General features: G+C 41.5%; 1 protein-coding gene across 2 annotated transcripts; it reads left to right on the top strand.

The window, feature by feature from the left end:
* The first annotated feature begins 6,389 nt into the window (after nucleotides 1–6,389).
* Nucleotides 6,390–17,613, top strand: HS3ST1 (heparan sulfate-glucosamine 3-sulfotransferase 1). 2 transcript variants are annotated; one of them, XM_085059829.1, is made up of 2 exons: nucleotides 6,390–6,537; nucleotides 14,949–17,613. In XM_085059829.1, exon 2 carries the CDS (start codon nucleotides 15,068–15,070, stop codon nucleotides 16,028–16,030), a length of 963 nt encoding a protein of 320 aa, XP_084915955.1. In that variant the 5' UTR covers nucleotides 6,390–6,537; nucleotides 14,949–15,067; the 3' UTR covers nucleotides 16,031–17,613. The 2 variants fall into 2 exon arrangements, with proteins under 2 accessions (XP_084915955.1, XP_084915956.1); XM_085059830.1 differs by lacking the exon at nucleotides 6,390–6,537 and adding an exon at nucleotides 6,715–7,081.
* The last annotated feature ends 1,484 nt before the right edge of the window (nucleotides 17,614–19,097 follow it).

Raw genomic sequence — 19,097 nt, 5'->3', positions numbered from 1 at the left:
AGAAACCTACCTGCATTTTCAGCACCTGAAAGCTCTGCTGCCTTTGCAAGGCTCTGCTAGACTTAGGATGTCACCCAGAACAGAAGGGTGGGAAATCCTGAGCTGCAACTGCCCTGGACTCACACAGCTGTTTGGGAAGATGACACTGCAAAAATTATCATTTTGTACCTATCCCCTTCTCTTTATACAGCAATACCCTACTTGAAAGGGGTACCCTACATTCTCAAAGAAAGAGTCTGAATTGCTTGCAGAGCTGTAACAAGTCAGACACTTAACTGGAACTTAGATTTCATCCATTGTCAACTTACTACTAATCTTTTTCTTCCTTTACTTTGTTAAAACCAACATTCTTCTGATCATGTAAAAGCTATCATTCAGAGTCTTGAATCACCAAGTGATAATCTGTCTCTTATTGCAAACACTACAGTTAGGGATGGGAAAAGTCTTAAAAGTTTATGCTGAACTGCAGAATTTTGACAGGCCTCTTTCTTACAGCAGTATAAACCTCCACACTCAATATTCAACTCCTGGAGCTTAAAGTACCAACCTGAGAATGTTTGACTAAAGAAAATGAATTAGAAGGCCATGGCACCACTGCATGCTTCACAGAGATCATTTTAAATAAAAGTCTAAACTGAGCTATGAGGCAGGGCTGTGAGGAATCTTCAGACTAATCCTTTATTTATTTCCCTGGAAAAGTTCAATATTATCACTTAATTATCATTTATCCTCTCTTTTCACTCTAAGGTTCCTCTCTGTATGCTTCACTTCCACCTTGCTTTCATAAGCTCATCTATACTGCAAGCCCTCACTCATTCTCTGTAGTTAAATCATCCCTGAAAATATTTTTAGGAGATTAGGCTTTTTAGATTTTCCTTGCACCTCCCTCAGTATTGTACCTAGACTAGACTGGTCCTTCTCACCCAGTTCCTTTCCATCTGCTACATTTTGGTTCTTTTCCCTGCATTTTATTGCTTAATCTAAGGCATGAACTTAATTTTAAAATATACTGGACCATAGAGAGGATATATGGAAGTGATGCATCCCAGCCTGGACCACAATTTTAAATCTCTCCAATATTGCTATTACTAAATGCACCATCACTGCATCTGAGAAAGAGAGCTGGTTATCAACAGCACTGGATGCCTGACAAGCAAAGTCAGCTTTCCAAATGTCTACAGATTACCTTTTGCATACATATTTGTTCAAATCTGCTACCCATTTGGAATTAGTCTCATTCCCACAATTTGTTCCCCTATTTCAGCTGTACCTTTTCCTGTGAACAACCAGCCTGCTCTTTTCCACCTCAAGGACAGGTCTTCTCTTCAGAGGCACTTCACCTGTGCAAAGGCTGGCTTATAACCTCACACTCCCAAACACTCCCTTCCCTTTTCACTGCCTTTATTTTTCTCACCAAAATGGTGCCTTGTTCGTATCTTTACACTCTTGCTCTAAGTTAGACCCATCTTCTTTACATTTTAGACCTGAAGTAACATACCTTTTATTTCTTGAATTTAAAATAACTTTACAATATATACCTATTTAATTATATTTTCAAATTCTACACCTGAATTCTGTTAGCTGGCTGGATAACACCACTAATTCCTCCCTGATTTCCCTAGAGTGTTTCCTAGTGACAAAATAGAAATCTGTGAGTCTGAATTCTTAAGTCGTGTCTGCATGACTTCAACCTGACAAAAGTAAGTTTTGTTGTGTAACAGGCAGCTCCAACATCGACTGTACAGAGAAAGCTCTAAGTATTTCTTCAATTAAGAAATTTTCATGTCTTTGCTCTTTCAGCTCCTTTCCACCTCTGCATTTCCAAAACACAGCAGAGTGGTGGCACAGCATTTGAAAGGAAGTTTTCAAATCCCTCTGATGCTTATGGCAGCAGGAAACCAATGCTCTGCAGGCTGTACTGGAGCTGCTTCAGCCACCTCCAGAGCTGAGCCAGCACTAAAGCCACCTCCAGTGCTGGCTGAGAGCCACTGGGGTCTGTCCTGGGAGCCACACTGCCCCCAGTGAGTCACCCCCTGCTCCCTCCCTGCTGGCCAGGCATCCCACCTCTGCTGTCCTGCTGGCTCCAGCACAGGTCCTGTGCCCAACGTGGGCCCTGTCCCCAGCCCAATCCCCAAATTATCCAATCCTGGCTCTGAATCATTTGCCATGTCCTCTAGCAGAGCTTCTCCTCTAAGAGGCTCCCATTTAATTTACTGTATGGGCAGAACACCCTTCCCTCTGCATGTATGGCACATGTCAGTCATCCAGGATATGCTGCAACTTTGGTAACCCCATTTTTCACATCCTCATTTTTGGACTAATAAGGGAAGCATAACTCAGTATTGCCAATGTTGCATTGATAATTTTAGTTTGTCATTCTTTTGGCTTTAAGAAGTCTCATTTCCTTTTTCTAAATTAGTCATTGTTCAATAGCCAAATAAAAATACAGCACTGTTGACTTAGTGTCACTCTCTCTTACCACTTTTCCCATGGTTTAAGAGACACTACTACCATCATGTCAAAGAAATCTGCTTTGAGGAAATTACAAATTTGCTTGATAAAGAGAATTAGGAAGGCAGAATACTCTCATAAGGCATCAGATTTAGTAGTCTGGAACATCTGAATTTAAAAAGTAACTATTACATGACAATGAAAGGTATTTGAAATAGCTTAAGAACTGAGCAACCAGTAGATCTTGAAACCTTATTGGCAATTGGGATTCCTCATCAAAGCATAGTGAAAATATTAAGTGAATATTAAGCATCAGTATTGTACTCACTGATGAGAACTTGTGAAAAGTGAAGAAAAGTAATTAAATCTAAACTTTCTTGAGCCTTTCTGTGAGACACTGCAAGAGATCACTTTGTTTAGCTTATTAAAAAGAGAAAAAGAATACTGAGAAATGACCCAATTAGAAAAAGAAAGTATGTTTTTGGGCAAAACATCTTTCATCTATCTGGGAAAGTGATAAAATAAAGCAGTGGCTTGAAGTTACACTTACATACCTTCAGATTAAAAGGTACACAGATATTTTCTGTTATTATTTTGACACCTAAGATAGTTCATGATTGGAATAATAAAGAAATGGTGAATTTTTCATCTTTTGATTCTTTTATATCAAGACTGGATATTAAACATGAAATGAATATTATGGTATCTGATCTACAGTTCACAAGGAAGAAACAGTGATCCCTTATGAATGAACTGTGAGGGTCTATAGCAGTTGAACAAGATCTAAGCTTTTTCTTTTTTACCTGTTTCCAAGACAATCAAAACCCCCTGTCATGACATAAATACCAGGGTTAAACAGCAAGGCTAATCACAATTGAATGTAATTCTCTACTAGACTCTCAGATTTATAATAAAACATACAGAAAGGTATTAAAATACAAAGTTAAAAGACAGTATTATTGTTTTGGGTTTTTAGTAAACACTAATGAAATGTTCTACTTTTATCTTACAAAATTAAAAGTAAAGTATTTGTACTTATCTATTGATGCTACAGCAATTACACTGCAATGATATACTACACTTAAATACAGAAAACATCTTAAATATTAAATATCCAAAACCATAAAATAAAATAAATTTACAGTTATCCTATTTTTCCTTAAGTAGTTACATTCGTTTCTTGAAAACCTTTGACAAGATTCTACTTAGCAACACTCATATTGAAACATAATTGAGTACTCTTCGTTCCTTAGATGTTGCATTACATATTTATTTTATTAATTAATTTAGCCATACAAAAGTATGCCTATTCAAGGCTGGAGGCAAATGGTTGTAAACAGAATAACTCCACAAACACAGCTACTTCCTCTAATCCATTTGAAATTGCTGGTGATACTTGAATAAACATATCATCCTTGTTCTGCTTCCCTCAACAGAAATCATGATTAGAAAGCAGAGTTCCATAATTGGTAGCTTTTCCCCCTGTTATAATATCAGTGCAGGCCAAGGCTGAAAGTAAAGTATTTAAGAAAATATACCACAGGAATACTTTTGCATAGCATTAGCACACTAGGCTGGGTTTTGGTGCAGTGAGTAAGTGTGACCTGACATTCCCACAGCACTCCAGGAGGAAATGAGGAGTGAGCAAGTCACACTTGCAGCCCAGAAAGCCAACCAGGTCCTGGACTGCACCAAAAATGTGGCCAGCAGGTCAAAGGAGGTGATTCTGCCTCTCTGCTCTGCTCTGGTGAGACCCCACACTGCACCCAGCTCTGGAGTCTCCAGCAAAGGATGGACATCAACCTACAGGAGAGAGTCCAGAAGAGGCCTAGTTGATTAAGGGGATGGAGCACCTATGCTCTGAGGAAGGGCTGAAATAATTGGGTTTGTTCAGCCAGGAAAGGATGAGGCTTTGGGGTGGCCTAACTGCAGCCCTCCAGTACCTGAGGGGAAACTACAAGAGATGTGGTGACAGAATAAGGAGGAATGGTTTCAAACTGAAAGAGGCTCAGATTAGATATCAGGAAGAAATTCTTTACTGTGAGGGTGGTGAGGCAATGAAACAGATTGCCCAGGGAATTTGCAAGTGCCCCATCCCTGGAACTGTTCAAGGACAGATTGGATGTGGCTCTGAGCAGCCTGGTTTAGCACATGGTGCCCTCACTCATGGCAGTAGTATTGGAACTGGATGAACTTCAGGGTTCCTTCCAACTAAAGAAATTTTAAATTCCATTATTTCATTATACTATCCTGCAATCCTCCCATTAGTCCACTCTCAGCAGGAATAATAACCAATGTCCTGTCAAAGACTGGAGAGGTGATTCAAGCCATTCTCATCCACCACTTATCTAAAGAGAACACTCTAAGCTGCTCAGGTGGAGCCCATGCAAACCTCCCAGTCCCCACACAGCAGCCACAGCAAGAGTTTGGAAGGATGGAATAAACCTGGCTGGTGCACTTGTACAGTGAGAACCCAGTCCTTCAGTGCTTGTGCAAACAGCTCCACCAATGTGGATGGAAATTGAAACATCAAACCCAAAATCAATTCAAGCACGTGCTGTTGGAGAACAGCAGTTGCCAGAGCAAACTCATTAATAAGCAAGTCTTTGCAAGTAAAGTTACAGAAGTAAAACTACAGAAGTAAAAGTCTGGAACAGAAGTTACCACTTTAGGCAAACAAAACTAAGACCTGTGTGCAACCAGTACCAGTAAACCTTCTTTGGGAACACCCTGCCTCTGTCAGATCTGTTAGACTGCAAAGAACTGATCATAATCAACTAAGAATTCTTTTTTTTTAAATTTATTTAGGCCGGCATTTTTCTCACAGTAATTTTCAAGAGTTTGGCTGTTGAAATAATGGATGCAGTATGCTAATGTCAATTTTAATGTGTTTTGTCTTGAAAAAAAAATCACAATTCAGTTCATAGTAAATACAGACCGATTTCAATAAATTAACCCTAAGACTTAAATCCCCAGAAGGTCTTTTCCCCACTGCTGTTGAGTCATTTTCGACATCATTCCTGCATCGAATTCATGTGGCTGAACACAAAGCATCTAAGGAGGAAAAAAAAAAGATCAGATTCACCTCGTAAAGTCCTGAGAGAGCAAACAAGAAGTACTTTAAGTCTGTTATTCTTGCGACCTCGCATGGGTGCTATTTTTATAAGCACAGGAAGGAGGCAATCGAAGGACTTGGACTCCTTGTGCGTCCCTTCCAACTCGAGATATTCCACGATTATATGGAGGCGGGGCAGGTGTGCCTTCTGCGGACAGCCCTTCGTACCCCAGAGCTGTAAGGCTATTGGGGCACACTCCCGTGCTTGCACACCCCCTGCGCTCCGGGCACACTCCCGTGCTTGCACACCCCCCGTATTCCCGGGCACACTCCCGTGCTTGCACACCCCCCGTATTCCCGGGCACACTCCCGTGCTTGCACACCCCCTGCGCTCCGGGCACACTCCCGTGCTCGCACACCCCACCGTGTTCCCGGGCGCACTCCCGTGCTTGCACACCCTCCCGTATTCCCGGGCGCACTCCCGTGTTTGCACACCCCACCGTGTTCCCGGGCACACTCCCGTGCTTGCACACCCCCTGCGCTCCGGGCGCACTCCCGTGCTCGCACACCCACCCGTATTCCCGGGCACACTCCCGTGCTCGCACACACTCCCGTGTTCTCGGTCACACTCCCGTGCTCGCACACCCCCCCGTATTCCCGGGCGCACTCCCGTGCTTGCACACCCCCCGCGCACACAGCCGCCCGCCCGGCGGAGCTGTCCCCTCCCCGCGGAGCTGTCCCCTCCCCGCGGAGCTGTCCCCTCCCGGCGGAGCTGTCCCCTCCCCGCGCACTGGCCGCACGGCGCTGCCCCGGGCCGGGCGGGGCGGGGCGGGGCGCTGACGCGGGCCGGGCGGAGCCCTACAAACCAGCCGGCGCCCTACAAACCAGCCGGCGCCAGGCTCGGGCTGCGGCGCTGCCGGCCGGGCGAGCCGGGCGACAGCGGGCGCTCGCAGCCCCCGCACGCCGCCGCCACCCGCGAGCGCCCATGGAAGAGCGGGGCGAGCGCTGCCCCTCGGCTCCGCGCCCCGGCGGTGAGTGACGCGGGGCGGGAGGGCAGCGTGGCAAGTTCGGGGCGGACGCGAGTGCGGCGGTGGCGCTGGGCTCTGGCGGCTCTGGGTGCGCTGCGCTGTGCTGTGCCCGCACGGCACCTGCTGCCGCAGGTGGGAGCTCCGCGGCCGCGGGAGAGGAGCGGGGCTGGGAGCGCCTGCCGGCCGGGCTGGGGCTGAGAGCTGTCGCTGTCCCCAGCCTGGGAGCGACGCGCGGCGCTGCCCCAGCGCTCCGGACTCACCGAGCCAGGCTCTGGGAGGCAGCGCTGTCGCGGGGATAGGAGAGAAAGGAGGGGGGAAAGCAGAGTGGTCGGCAGCACCTGGCCAGGTGTGGCCCCGGGCACTTTCTTCATCTTCTTTCCCTTGTGGCATGATGACAAGCACTCGTAAGGGCAGAGTGGTAGGAAGCGGGGTGCCGGGGTGCCTACCTTACAGGAGAACACTTGCAAAAGCTCCGCTGAGCATCTTCGATCTGCTCCCTCGCATAATGCTGGAGCCGGCTGGATGCAGCGTGCTGAGCTGGAACCTGGTGAGCTGCATAGGGCTGAGGGTTACAGTGGTCTTTGGGGGTTGGCAGGAGGGCACAAAGCCTTAATTCGAGCTGGTGTCTGTTTTGAAGGACTGGCAGCCTAGAATAGTACAGCAAAGGCTTGGTTACTGCAGTTCTCGGTGTGCTTTCCAAGGATAAAGGTGTGTGCAGTTCAAATCTTTCAGGGGTAAAAGGATGCCAAGAGGGAGGTGTAGCAGCCCCCAGACGAAAGAGTTTGGGTTTGTTCTCGTCTTCCAGCCAGACATTCAAAAGATCAGGGGGCATGCAGCTGAGTACAGGCAGTTCAATCACCTCAGTTAACTGGGAATTAAAGTATATGATTCTCCTTGCTCCCTATGTTTGTGCAGTGGGTTAAGGGTTCCAAGACTGTTCCTCTGTGAATAGTGGTGCAGGAAAAAAAATATATCTGTGAAATTCTGGGAATATCATGCTCGAATGGCATGGGGATAGAAAGTCTGCAGGGAGCATCTTTCTGGCTTGAGAGATCCATGCAGTGCCCACTCCCACTGAGAGCCTCTGCAGTGTTTATGGCAAATGGAACATTGTAGAGCAGATTCAGTTTTATATATTGTCTGGCTATCAAACTTAATTTGTAGGCATAATTATAATAGCTGTTACAATTTATGTCTGCCAGCATTTCTTTCATTCTCGAATAAGGGCATTTCCCACATTGCTCAGAAACGAGCACCTCTCAGTAAGAGCACAGTCACTGACATCAACTTTAGCTATCTCTTGCACATCCATCCACCCTTTCAGCACCCACCCTACTTTTTCTCCCCTTTTTCAAAAATGCAGAGCGTTTTGCTATTCTGTAGCCAGAAAAATACCTCTGGTAGGTCAGCAGCAAGATTATACATCTGAAGCAAAGCTAGCTATTGCAGTGGAGAGACACTAGTTTGACAGCAAATCCCTACATCCGGATTGCTAGGTTTCTGTCTGTGTTCCTCCCCTTCTCAGGATACTACCTTGGTTATTCTGAGCTAGCCATATGCTTACACAACATTGCAGAAAACAGTGGGTGGGAAACACTTTTCCAATACATTCATGAATGTATAGATACATACAACTCTTCTGCTTTTCATTCGAGGAAATCAAAAATGTTTTTATTAGTCTAACTAGCCTGGGATCTCTCCCATCCCTCATCTGGAAATGCACTCATAGTTCATAAGCTATCAGAGCCCAAAAAATACGTCAAAGCTGATGGATTTCCATGAAAAGTTTTGCTAGTGAGAAAAAGAAAACTGTAATATGCCAAGGCAGACCAAGATGGGAGATCCTGCTGGGTCATCTCATTTGTCACTCCAGAACAGGAGGGTTCCCTCCAGGTCACCGTGTAGTGCTTTGCTTAGTAAATTGATTGGTTTAGCTAAGTCTAATACAGTGATGACCTCACCAGCATGCACCCTGCTCCAGTGTTATTCTCAAGGCAGGAGAGTGGAAGACACAGCAATCTACAATTATTTGGAGCTTTGGGGGGTTTTTTGGTTTGTTTTTATCTTTGCTTTAAATATCTTACTGGCATTTGAAACAGGGCCCACAGCCCTGTGTAAGTGGTAAGGAATTGCTTGGCAGAGGAAATGAGAATGGAATTGCTAAGTCTGCTGTGTTCCCTATTTTAATACATCCAGTTAAGGTGAGCCTTTGTACAGAAAGGGGGCAAGACAGGACAGAGCCATCTTTTCACACAGGCTGTTGTCTTGGGGACAGCTTTGATGAATTAGGAAACAACCCTATTAACTCTGCAATAGATTTCTGCTTTCTAATTAGAATGTGACCCATTTTGCCTGGGAAGTGGGGTGGGAAGTAATTTCTGGATTTTGAATTGAGTATTTGGGTTTATGGGGGGATAGAGAAGGCAGTGGTACAGTGTACCCTCTTTATGAAAAAAATTGAATCCTGACAGGTATTAAGAAATTTGCTGGAAGGTGTTAAGGGATTCCATATTACTATTCAGCACAAAAATTTTTGTGCATCCTGAGCTTTTCGAGTTTATTTTTTTTCTGGTGTAATGTCCCATTTTTTTTTTTACCTACATGAGGTTCTCTGAAATCTAGGATATTTTCTCTTCTAAAAATTTTTATGATCTCTTGGCATGAAAGGCTGGAATGGTCCCTTCTGACCTTAAGGAAGAGTGCATGTTATATATAACCACAGTCTATTATAAATTTGCTACCTTACTGCTCACACTGGAGCTGAACTCCTTTAGAAGTCATGAACTGGTGGCCTATCTAATTTGCATAAACTGTGTTTATCACAGCAGGTGCAGAAATACAGCAGATTTCAGCCAAAAATACTTCCTACCAAGTCAACATTTCTCAGCTTGTGAAGTTCCTCTTCCCAAAATTTAAACACTTTTTAAAGTGTATTTCTGAAGTCTTAGGTCTGATAGACAATATCTCATCTTAACAGTACTGAAATTATGATTAGATTTCTTAACATCTGACTATAAAAGTTAAAGCCATGGTTTAATCTCTGCTGGTTGTGCAGCAGTTTTAATGTAATTTGGGAAATGTTCATAGACCATATCATCTAGGCACTGTAAGACAGGTTCATACAGTTCCCTATAGTTTCACATCCCTTCTTAATGTGCAAATTGTTTTTTTTTACTATATCATGAGATGATCAATAGTTTATGGTCCTAGAAATCTACAGCTTCAGTAGTATGTGATTCTCTTTAATTTATTACACTTGTCTCTGTAGCATTCACTAAAGTAGGCAAGTCCTTGTAGTTAATTACTGGAAACTAGAATTCAAGTATTTCATTGATGTGTTGTTTAAAACCTTTGTTAAAATGTGATTTAAAACACAAGTGTATGTGGGGGAAAGTATGGGAAAAATTTCTTCATGGAGAGGGAATTGTGAGACAGTTTAATAAATAAAAATAGGAAAATTCAGAATATATTTCCAAGAAAAAACATTTCATACACTGAGTTTAAAAAATAATAAAATTGCTCTCTTTCCTTTCCTGCTCTTGGCTGAGCTTTAAGTGATAGCTGTGCTGGGAAGTTTTATGTTATCAGGATGCAAAGTGGCACTTGAGCTAATATAAACAACTAAGGAAGATATCTTATGGTGGACAGAGTCTACCCTTGGAGGATAGGAATATGCTGTTCATATCAATGAGCTCTTGAAGGATTTCAAGTACACAGCAATTGCTCTAGTTCAGTTTTTTAAGCGCATCACAGAACACAAATGTTCAGAACACTGAGTCTTTATCAGTTTAGAAAGTTGGTTATCTCAGTTAGGGGAGTTTTTTTCCCAATAGCAGAAGCCAGCATAGCAGATGTGTGGGTTGTACTGCACAGCTAGTTTTAGCCAGCAGTGTTAGTCTTATATTTTGCCCAAATATGTGCAAGGGAAAATACAGTCCACAAATTGTCCTGAGGTTCTATCACATCAGCAAAACTAAATATTCTTTATGAGAACAGAACGTCTCACTCAGATTTTCAGCTCTAATCTCCCTCTACAGACAACCTTCAGCAACTGAACTCTGGTTCTCATTCAGTCCAGACTCTGGGCTTTTTTAGATGCCTGGGCAGAGATCTCTCCAGTGAAGGGATTGAATTCTTCGAGGAGAGAAAGTGAGGGCATCTGAAACTTAACCTGTTTGTCCACAATCCCTAAAGAGCCAGGAAAACACAACTTGTCTTTTATGAAGGTGAAGTCACTTGCATGCTTATGGAAAGGATGCAATCCTAGTTACTGTCCTGGTAGTAACTGAGTCCCATTAGCTCTGCTAAACCTCTCAATGTGTTGCTGTGGGATTTTTTTTTGTGAAGCATGTCCCTGTCAGGTCTGCCAGCAGACTCTCCCTGGTGCTTACTGACTGCCCTACTGACACTCCTGATGTTTCTTCCTACCCACTTGGGCAGCTAACTCAGAGGTTCTTATAGAAGTTCAGAGCTAAATCTGACCCCTTCCCATTCCAAGCAAAAATGAAGTTAGCTGTCCAGGGAGAAACCTCCTAGTTTTGTTAATGCATTTTAAACTAAAAAGTGCATATAATCTGGGTAATTTGGGCAATGTCACTGACAACACACATACAGAGGCATTAAAATACGTTTTTAATATGGTAAGAAATAGTCAGAAATCATAAAATAGTGACAACATGTTTCAAAGAGTACCACTTAAAAATCAATGGCGTATGACAGCCTCTGGCCCTCATTCTGCATTTACTGATTAAATTGGCTATTTATTTCCAAGTTACTGTTACTATTGAAGAGTTTTTAATCATGAAGTCCACATTGAATCTTGTTAAATAAACAGGATGGCAGATTTAGCTAATTAATTGAAGAGAGCTGAAGGAAAGATTAAGCAAAAGCAATCAGACTTTTTCAAAAGTCTTGGTATGATCTTCAAAGCACAATTTAACATAAACTGTGTTTCTTTTCTAACTTGCTTGTTTACTTGTAGCAAATACAATAGTAATGGCTGTCAAAAATAGTTAATTTTTTTGAACTAATCTGGGATACAAAGTCATCAAGTGAAGTCATGTATGCTCTGCATGGCTTGTGGATGCAATGAAGAGAATTCTTAAAGCAGAAAAGTAACTTGGCAAAGTGGCTGCTATAAACTCCTCAGTGTGTGCTTATTATTGTCAAAAGAATTTTTCAGACCCACAAATTTAAAAGCTATGGAGTACATGTTTGCATCATTTTATATAAACCCCTGTAATTCTAGACACAGAACTCCAGATCAACCTAAAGCATTAAAGAGGCCATAAGTGAGCTGAATAACAACCAATTCATATGCTATTTTTACCACACATCATGTATTTTGTGCTGAACTTAGAGGCACAGTCATGTCCATTGCATTGCATTAGTCTAACACAACAAAATAATTGATCCAGAGATCAAGCCTATACAGTTTAGGAGAAACAGAATGGAAAGAAAAGGCTGACAAAGCTTTATTGCTTGCAAACAAAACAATCATAGCATACAGGTGCTCTGAATGGCATAATTACTGATATGGCTCTTTGGGAGTGCATAAAATAAATGCTTCAGATACTATAGCAGTATTCTGCTGTGGAGGGTGTGCACCTGAACAAATAGCTGGGCAGGAACAATGAAATTCTTTATATTGGAAACAGAAGATATTACTATATTATTATGACAATTCATGTTGAAACAGAAAACAGTTGTTTTTGTTTCTTTAGAAAAAGCTATGCCCCACGGAAGTGTTTAAGAACGGGAGGACACTGAGGCAGAGCTTCAGTGAGGCTGAAAAACCTGGCTGAGGTGAGACCCCTGGTACCACACCTGTAGTATCCCACAGGTCTCATTTCAAAGATGCTGGCCAAAACAAGAGTAGAGCTAGAGTGAAGAGACACCTTGCTGTAGTCTTTTTCTCAGAAGTTCCTATGCTATATTCAGCCACAGGAAGGCTTGAATAAAAAAGTTGGCAACTGAGTAGTATGCAAACTATGAGTTACAAATTAAGAATCCTAATGAATTAATATGTAGTGTTAATTTTTTTTCTTAAAGGAAAAAAAATACAGAAAAACCCCAACAAAAGCAGAAAAAAATGCTGCAATACCCAGCAACACCCCACCTCCAATCCAGCAATGTGTTGTCACTGTGAGACCAACAGCTAAAATTTAATCTTTCCAGAGACAGTCTGTTACAGAACATGGCTATTAACACAGCATATTTCAATTTGACTATTAAGAAATGAGACTTCCTACCATTAGGCTTTAAATTCACTCCTTTCAACACAGTTCAACCTGTTCCTTGCTGGAATCCTATTATGCTTTTCCAATAAGGTAACTGTTAAGACAACAACTCAGGCTTACTATTTATGGAGCCAGTGACTTAAAATATACTCTGAAGTAAGTGGCTATTCCTTTTAATCTGTGACCTTAAAATTCAGTGAGAGATGATGTTTTGTTGTTCTTACATGCTAAGCTGCCCATCAGTCACTGATCCAATCTGGCTGGTGCTGTATCCTGTCCTCCCATTGCTGCTGAATATGGTGGCAGCATAGCTCAGTGAATTTACCTGTATTGAATTTTCTCTCATGCAGTGTCTTCCCCCATCAACATCCACAGTGTGGGGCTATTAAGACTATTTCATGTTAAAACTGATGTAGATTAAGCTGAGAACGATTAGCAGGAATGGTGAGGACAGGGAAAGGGAGCAGAAGACTAATGACAGACGAAATGGAACTCTTTCAGCCAGAGAAAACTTAACCGTGGCCAAAAAATACCAAATTCCTCTGCAGAGTTGCCTCACATCAGACATCACAGAACAGCCTGAGACAAGGTATGCCCACAAGCTCAAAGCCTGTGGGCATACAGGGAGGCACTCTTAACTTCACATCTATCATGGCACTTTGCTTCCCTTTCTTCCCAGCCTCAATTTCTGCTTCCTAACAATATCACTGCCTTGTAGCCCTTTAAGAGTGGAAAAAGGGAAAGCACCGAAGTGATAATCAGTGAAAAACATCAGGAAGCAAACCTGTTCCATTCAGGATGGAGTCATGACCTCTGTAAATGCAAAGCTATCAAACAGAACTTTAGATCACTTAAAAACACATCATTAGTCCTTGTTGCCCTGGGACTTAGCTTATTGTGGAAAAGTCATTAGTTTCTTTTCAGATTCTCTGGAGAATTTCCAAAACCTAGCCCTTGCATTTCCTCAGGTTGTTCGTATGTAATTTCATATTTCAGCCTTTGTTAGCTGGCACAGTATGTGCTGTTCCAGGCTGAAATTCATAATTGCAGTAGCCTACTAAGGCAAAGCAGTCAGGTACTCAGATGTCATGGCTTCTACCTCCAAGTGGAATTAGACCATACCAAAATCCACACCAGCCCTTCACTGAGGGGTAATGCCTTTGGAAGACATGGTAATGCAGGGAGCTTGTGCTCACAGCCTGCTCATAATGCAACAGCTCTACTGTGTGTGAAACCAGTAAGGTTTCACTTCAAACATTGCATTAAAAATACCCTGACCTTTAAAGGGTGTGCAGGGGTGGTATTTAGTAGTCTTTTGATAAAGTCTAAAGTTAGTTCTTTATATCACAGCAGCTTGCTGGCTAACTCTTGAAATGACCTTCAGTCAGAAGTATCCATTGTGTATTTTCTTTCCTGCGTATCAAGACTGAAACCACAGGTCTTTTAGTGTTTTGTTGATTCAGTCACATTATAGTCAATGGTTTCATTATCTTACTTTTTTGCAGGGCCAGCATGCAAGCCACTTATTTTATCCTTAGAAATAGTAAGCACAAAGCAAAAGTTAACTTCTCTTAAAAATTACACAAAAATTCAACTTTTTTTTTTGGTGTACTGTTTACCCAGAGCTCTTCCTAACCTCTTCCTAGGAGAATGTTGCCTTCTTATGTTGGACAGCTCTCTCCATATTGCATGAGCCTTTTTCCCAGGAGGTTTGACTTCTAAGGTTGCTGTCACATGGTTCTTCAGGAAGCTTTAATTCCCAGATATCCTACAAGACCCTCAGCTTTTAGGAATGCTCTTTTGGTCTACTCCACACCTTTTCCGTTTTATGTTTCATTTTGAACACAAACCCATTCTTCTGGATTTAAAAAAGCACTTAATTCTCTTGCAATTGTGGTTCAACTCCAATGAAATGAGATTTTAAAAAAATAACTAATAACACTCTGAGTACAAATGAAAGATTAATAATGTTCATGTCTCCTTATGGCTGGAAATAATTTTCTTATGGTGTTGTTGCATATGCCTGTCTTTTAATACATGTAATTACACTAATTTATCTATGAGCCTAGAGTTGGAAAAGCTGAAGAAGTTTGATCAGTTGTGAAAAAGCAGTGTGGCTTTTTTAGTGGTATGTCTGAATATAAGATAATGTTCTTTTTCTTTTCCCTCTTTCAGCAAGGTTTCTGCTTGAGAAATACACTCAGCAAAACAAAAACAACTTTTAAGGGTTGTTGGTGGAAATCGCTGTATGCCCTATTACCCGCCTGAGTGAAAACAGACTAAGAACTTCTGTCATGGCAGCTTTTCTGCTGGGAGCTGTGTTGCTTATAGTTCAGCCTCAGATAGTGCCTTCCAGACCAGCTATAAATTCAAATGCTGAGACTTCTTCTCAGTCTGTTCAGAGAGAGCTTTTAAAGAAAACGTCTCAGAAAAATGACTTCAAGGAAAACATTCATTCTAATGGATCATGTCAGCAGCTGCCACAGACTATTATTATTGGAGTGAGAAAAGGTGGAACAAGAGCTTTGTTAGAGATGTTGAGTCTCCATCCAGATATTGCAGCAGCAGAAAGTGAAGTTCACTTCTTTGACTGGGAAGATCATTACAGGAATGGATTGCAGTGGTATATTAATCAAATGCCATTCTCATACCCCCATCAGATCACCGTGGAAAAAACTCCAGCGTATTTCACATCACCTAAAGTGCCTGAAAGAGTTTATAACATGAACCCATCAATGAGACTACTCCTTATTTTAAGAGACCCGAGTGAGAGAGTACTATCAGACTACACCCAAGTGTTCTACAACCACTTGCGGAAGCACAAGCCGTACCCATCCATCAAACAAATCCTGATTAAAGACGGTGAACTCAATGTGGACTACAAGGCAATAAACAGAAGCTTATACTACAATCACATGCAGAACTGGCTGAAGTATTTTCCTCTTGACCACATCCACATTGTGGATGGGGATAAACTAATCAAAGATCCCTTTCCAGAAATAGAAAAGGTAGAGAGATTTCTGAAGTTATCACCACAGATAAATGCTTCAAACTTTTATTTCAATAAGACTAAGGGATTCTACTGCCTGAGGGACAGTGGTAGAGAGCGCTGTTTACATGAGTCCAAAGGACGAGCTCACCCACAAGTAGATACCCAGTTACTCAAGAAACTGCAGGAATATTTCCATGAACCCAACAAGAAGTTTTTTGAGCTTGTGGGCAGAACATTTGACTGGCACACATTTGTGGCAAGTTAGTGGTAAGCTTCAGAACCGATGTTCCAGTGTACAGTTATAAGATTTAAAAAGGGCATTTAAGCTATTATTTATTTGTAAAATCCATAAATACTTCTGTACAGTATTAGATTCACAGTTGCCATATATCCTAGTTATATTTTTCTACTTGTTAAATTTGAAAGCATTTTGTATTGTTTTTCATGGTTGTTAACATTGTGTATGATGTGTCTATATGAAGAAACTAAATTATTTAATTGCAGAAGGTGCTCTCTTGAGAATGTGTTGTCTTTTTAATAAATAAGGAATTCATTTCAACAGAACCTTTCTGAATTATTTGAATACTTTGGCCTTCCTGGACTATTTCCTCTAATTGCTAATGAATATGCTAAACTTTACCTTTCCATTTTTCTTGGTTTAAAGTGTGGATTAATAATTTATTTTCCATTTGAAGATATTGTTGTAGTTAACAAATTGTTCCATCCTGCTTTACAAAATTATTTCCTGTCAAAGTGGTGGTACTTACACATGTTGGGAAATGCACACCCAAAGGACAATGGGAGTCTCTGTGTAAGATGATCTATTAACTGCTGTACTTACCTTCATATTTACTGTTATAACAAGTGCTTCTCAATTCTTTGGCAGTACAGTGCAGATTTTTAAAGATTCTGTGGGGACCATCTCATAAAATACAGTTAGCTGTAGAAATATGGTCAACCTGAAAACTTCCTACAGTCTCTGAATGTATGCATACTTCATTAAGAGGTAAGGTTGAGATAATTTAAGCAATATAGAGACTTTTTCAAGGCTGCTTTTGACTGTTCCTACATTTCATAGCATATATATGCTTTGCCATCACTGAAAATGAACACTTACACCAGAAAAATTAGTTGGTCTACATTCCAGTAAGCAAAAACTTCGTTAATATAAATATTACCACATTTTTACCCGACTTAGGCTGTTTTCTATGACTTTTCAGTTGCTTCATGCAACTGAAAATTGCCTATGGACTACTGTTTGTTTAATCTCCTTCCAAGAACCATGATGTCTTGATTAGATGTGTGTTGTGGGATTAGCCCAAATTCCAGGAACTTTCCTTGTTTTCCATCTGCTAAAAATGAAAGTTAGATGTTAGATTGGTAAAAACTGCAGTTGTCCTTATCTGCAGTGGTTCTGATGTCTTGTTAACCATCAGTTTCTGGAGTTAGAGTTAACCCTGTTTCCACACAAGGCTTCTTACAGTACTTTCAATCCAAGTTACTAATTTTTATTTCACGATCTTGAGTTTAGTTATTGAATGTGCAATAGAAACACCCAGTAAATTTGAACGTATAGCTGATTGTTACAATCCTGAATAAAATTTAAATGTAGATTCATTAATTTTTTTCTGGTGAGCTAGTGCAAACTTGGGCACTATGACAAGGTATCGTCTGGATGAAAATATCCCATATTATGCCTCTTGCATGAAAATTTGCAGATGCTGTCCCTCTCCCTCCCACTCCTTGTGCACCTGCCCAAGCTGTATTCAACCTCAGAGAGGTTGGTGGTGTTTTATAAAGCCTACGACGAAATGGTATTGTATTCAATAAAATATTTTCTGAATTGCATTTTTCCTTTCTCTTTTTTCCTCCAGTTTCTAGTTCAGAAGACCAGAATTTAGGATTAAACTCATTCAGATTTCAGTCAAATGTTACTTAAGAACTTAGCTGTAGTCTATTGCTATTGATTTGAAAGCAGTGGTTTGCTGCTGGGTTGTGCCTGATTAGTCCACTGCTGACCCAGAATACACAAGGAGGGAAAGTTTCTGGTGGCAATAATGTCAAATCTTACATGAGGCAGATGCCAAAACTCACAGAATTGTAGTACCATCGTGCTCCTATTAACGTTTTCGAAGGGAGAAATTCAGGGGATTTTGTGTAGGGTGGGGCAGTATTTTTTTCTACACTTAATATTTCCTTGTTAATGCTGTCTCTGCAGGAGCCAACCACACCAAAGAGATTTTGGCACAGACAAAAGGCTTCCATTAGTGCCTCCCTACAGGCTCAGATTAGGCTCACCAAATTCACCAGTGCTTTGCTGAGAGAGGAAAAATACTAGCAGGCATGTGGCCAGGAAGCAGAGGAGTACCTGAAGGCAGGGTTGCTACAAGTCCACCTGCAGCAGGTGAAACAGGGCAGCTCAGGGCATCAGTGTTGAACTGGGAACGTCTGTGCAATATTCTGTGCCAGCTGAAGTTGGTACTGAGGGTACTTTTAGTGTCTAGTGCCACTTGATACCTGTTCTGCCTGTCACTAAGCTGCATGCACACATTTCCCCACACACAATACAGCTTGTCTCTGCAGGAAGAGAAGTGGAGCATGAACATTTGGTCACTATTACTGCTGTAGGGCCAGGACCTTGTAGAATGTAGTCTGCAGGATCCAGAGGTGCAGTGACCACTTCAGGGGACATTCTGAACCAGAATTTCACGTGACTCAGGTCCTAGACACCAAGTTCAAAGGGTTCCACAGGAAGTATATCATACCAAATGCTTGCACCTTGTGCAGGGATGGTGTGATTGTACAATACCTGGGGATTGCATGGCTAGCTCTCTGTTAGCTATGATGGTGAAAAATAAATCACACCCACACTGATAATAATGGTAGTGTTCACTGCCATAGATGCCTCAAGTTCAAGAGTTCAATTCTCAAAACAATTCCAAGAGTGAATGTTCAGTTTAATAAGAGCAACGTTCTTTTTCCACATGAATTACTGTACTTAAATATATTTGCTAGGCTACTTCTAAAGAAGAGCTAGACAACAACAAAAACCATTAGAAGAAAGTGAAGAGAGAATAAAAGAAGAAAGCTAAAGTTCATTCCATTTGGGACTCTAGAAAAATTAATAATGACCATTAATTTTTGACATGTAATATCTGCTTATAAAAGAAAAAAATCCCTGAAATACCTTTCCAGTGTTATGCAATACCAGTAATTATTTCTGTAAAGCTCTACTAGCTCAGGTTTAAAGTACAACCACTTGGGTGTTGCTCCAGAGACCTGTTTCCTCAGGGCAGCTAGCCAAGTCTGTGATCACTCTTGCAAACATAAAA

Source organism: Lichenostomus cassidix, chromosome 4 (assembly GCF_008360975.1).
Source record: "Lichenostomus cassidix isolate B80296 chromosome 4, HeHo_3.0, whole genome shotgun sequence".
Taxonomy (NCBI): Eukaryota; Metazoa; Chordata; class Aves; order Passeriformes; family Meliphagidae; genus Lichenostomus; species Lichenostomus cassidix.
The sequence above is the reverse complement of the archived record's forward strand: the minus strand, read 5'-3'. Positions and strand labels throughout refer to the sequence as shown.

Excerpts from the sequence above, each read along its gene's own strand:
- HS3ST1 (XM_085059829.1), top strand. The coding sequence starts at position 15,068 with ATGGCAGCTTTTCTGCTGGGAGCTGTGTTGCTTATAGTTCAGCCTCAG.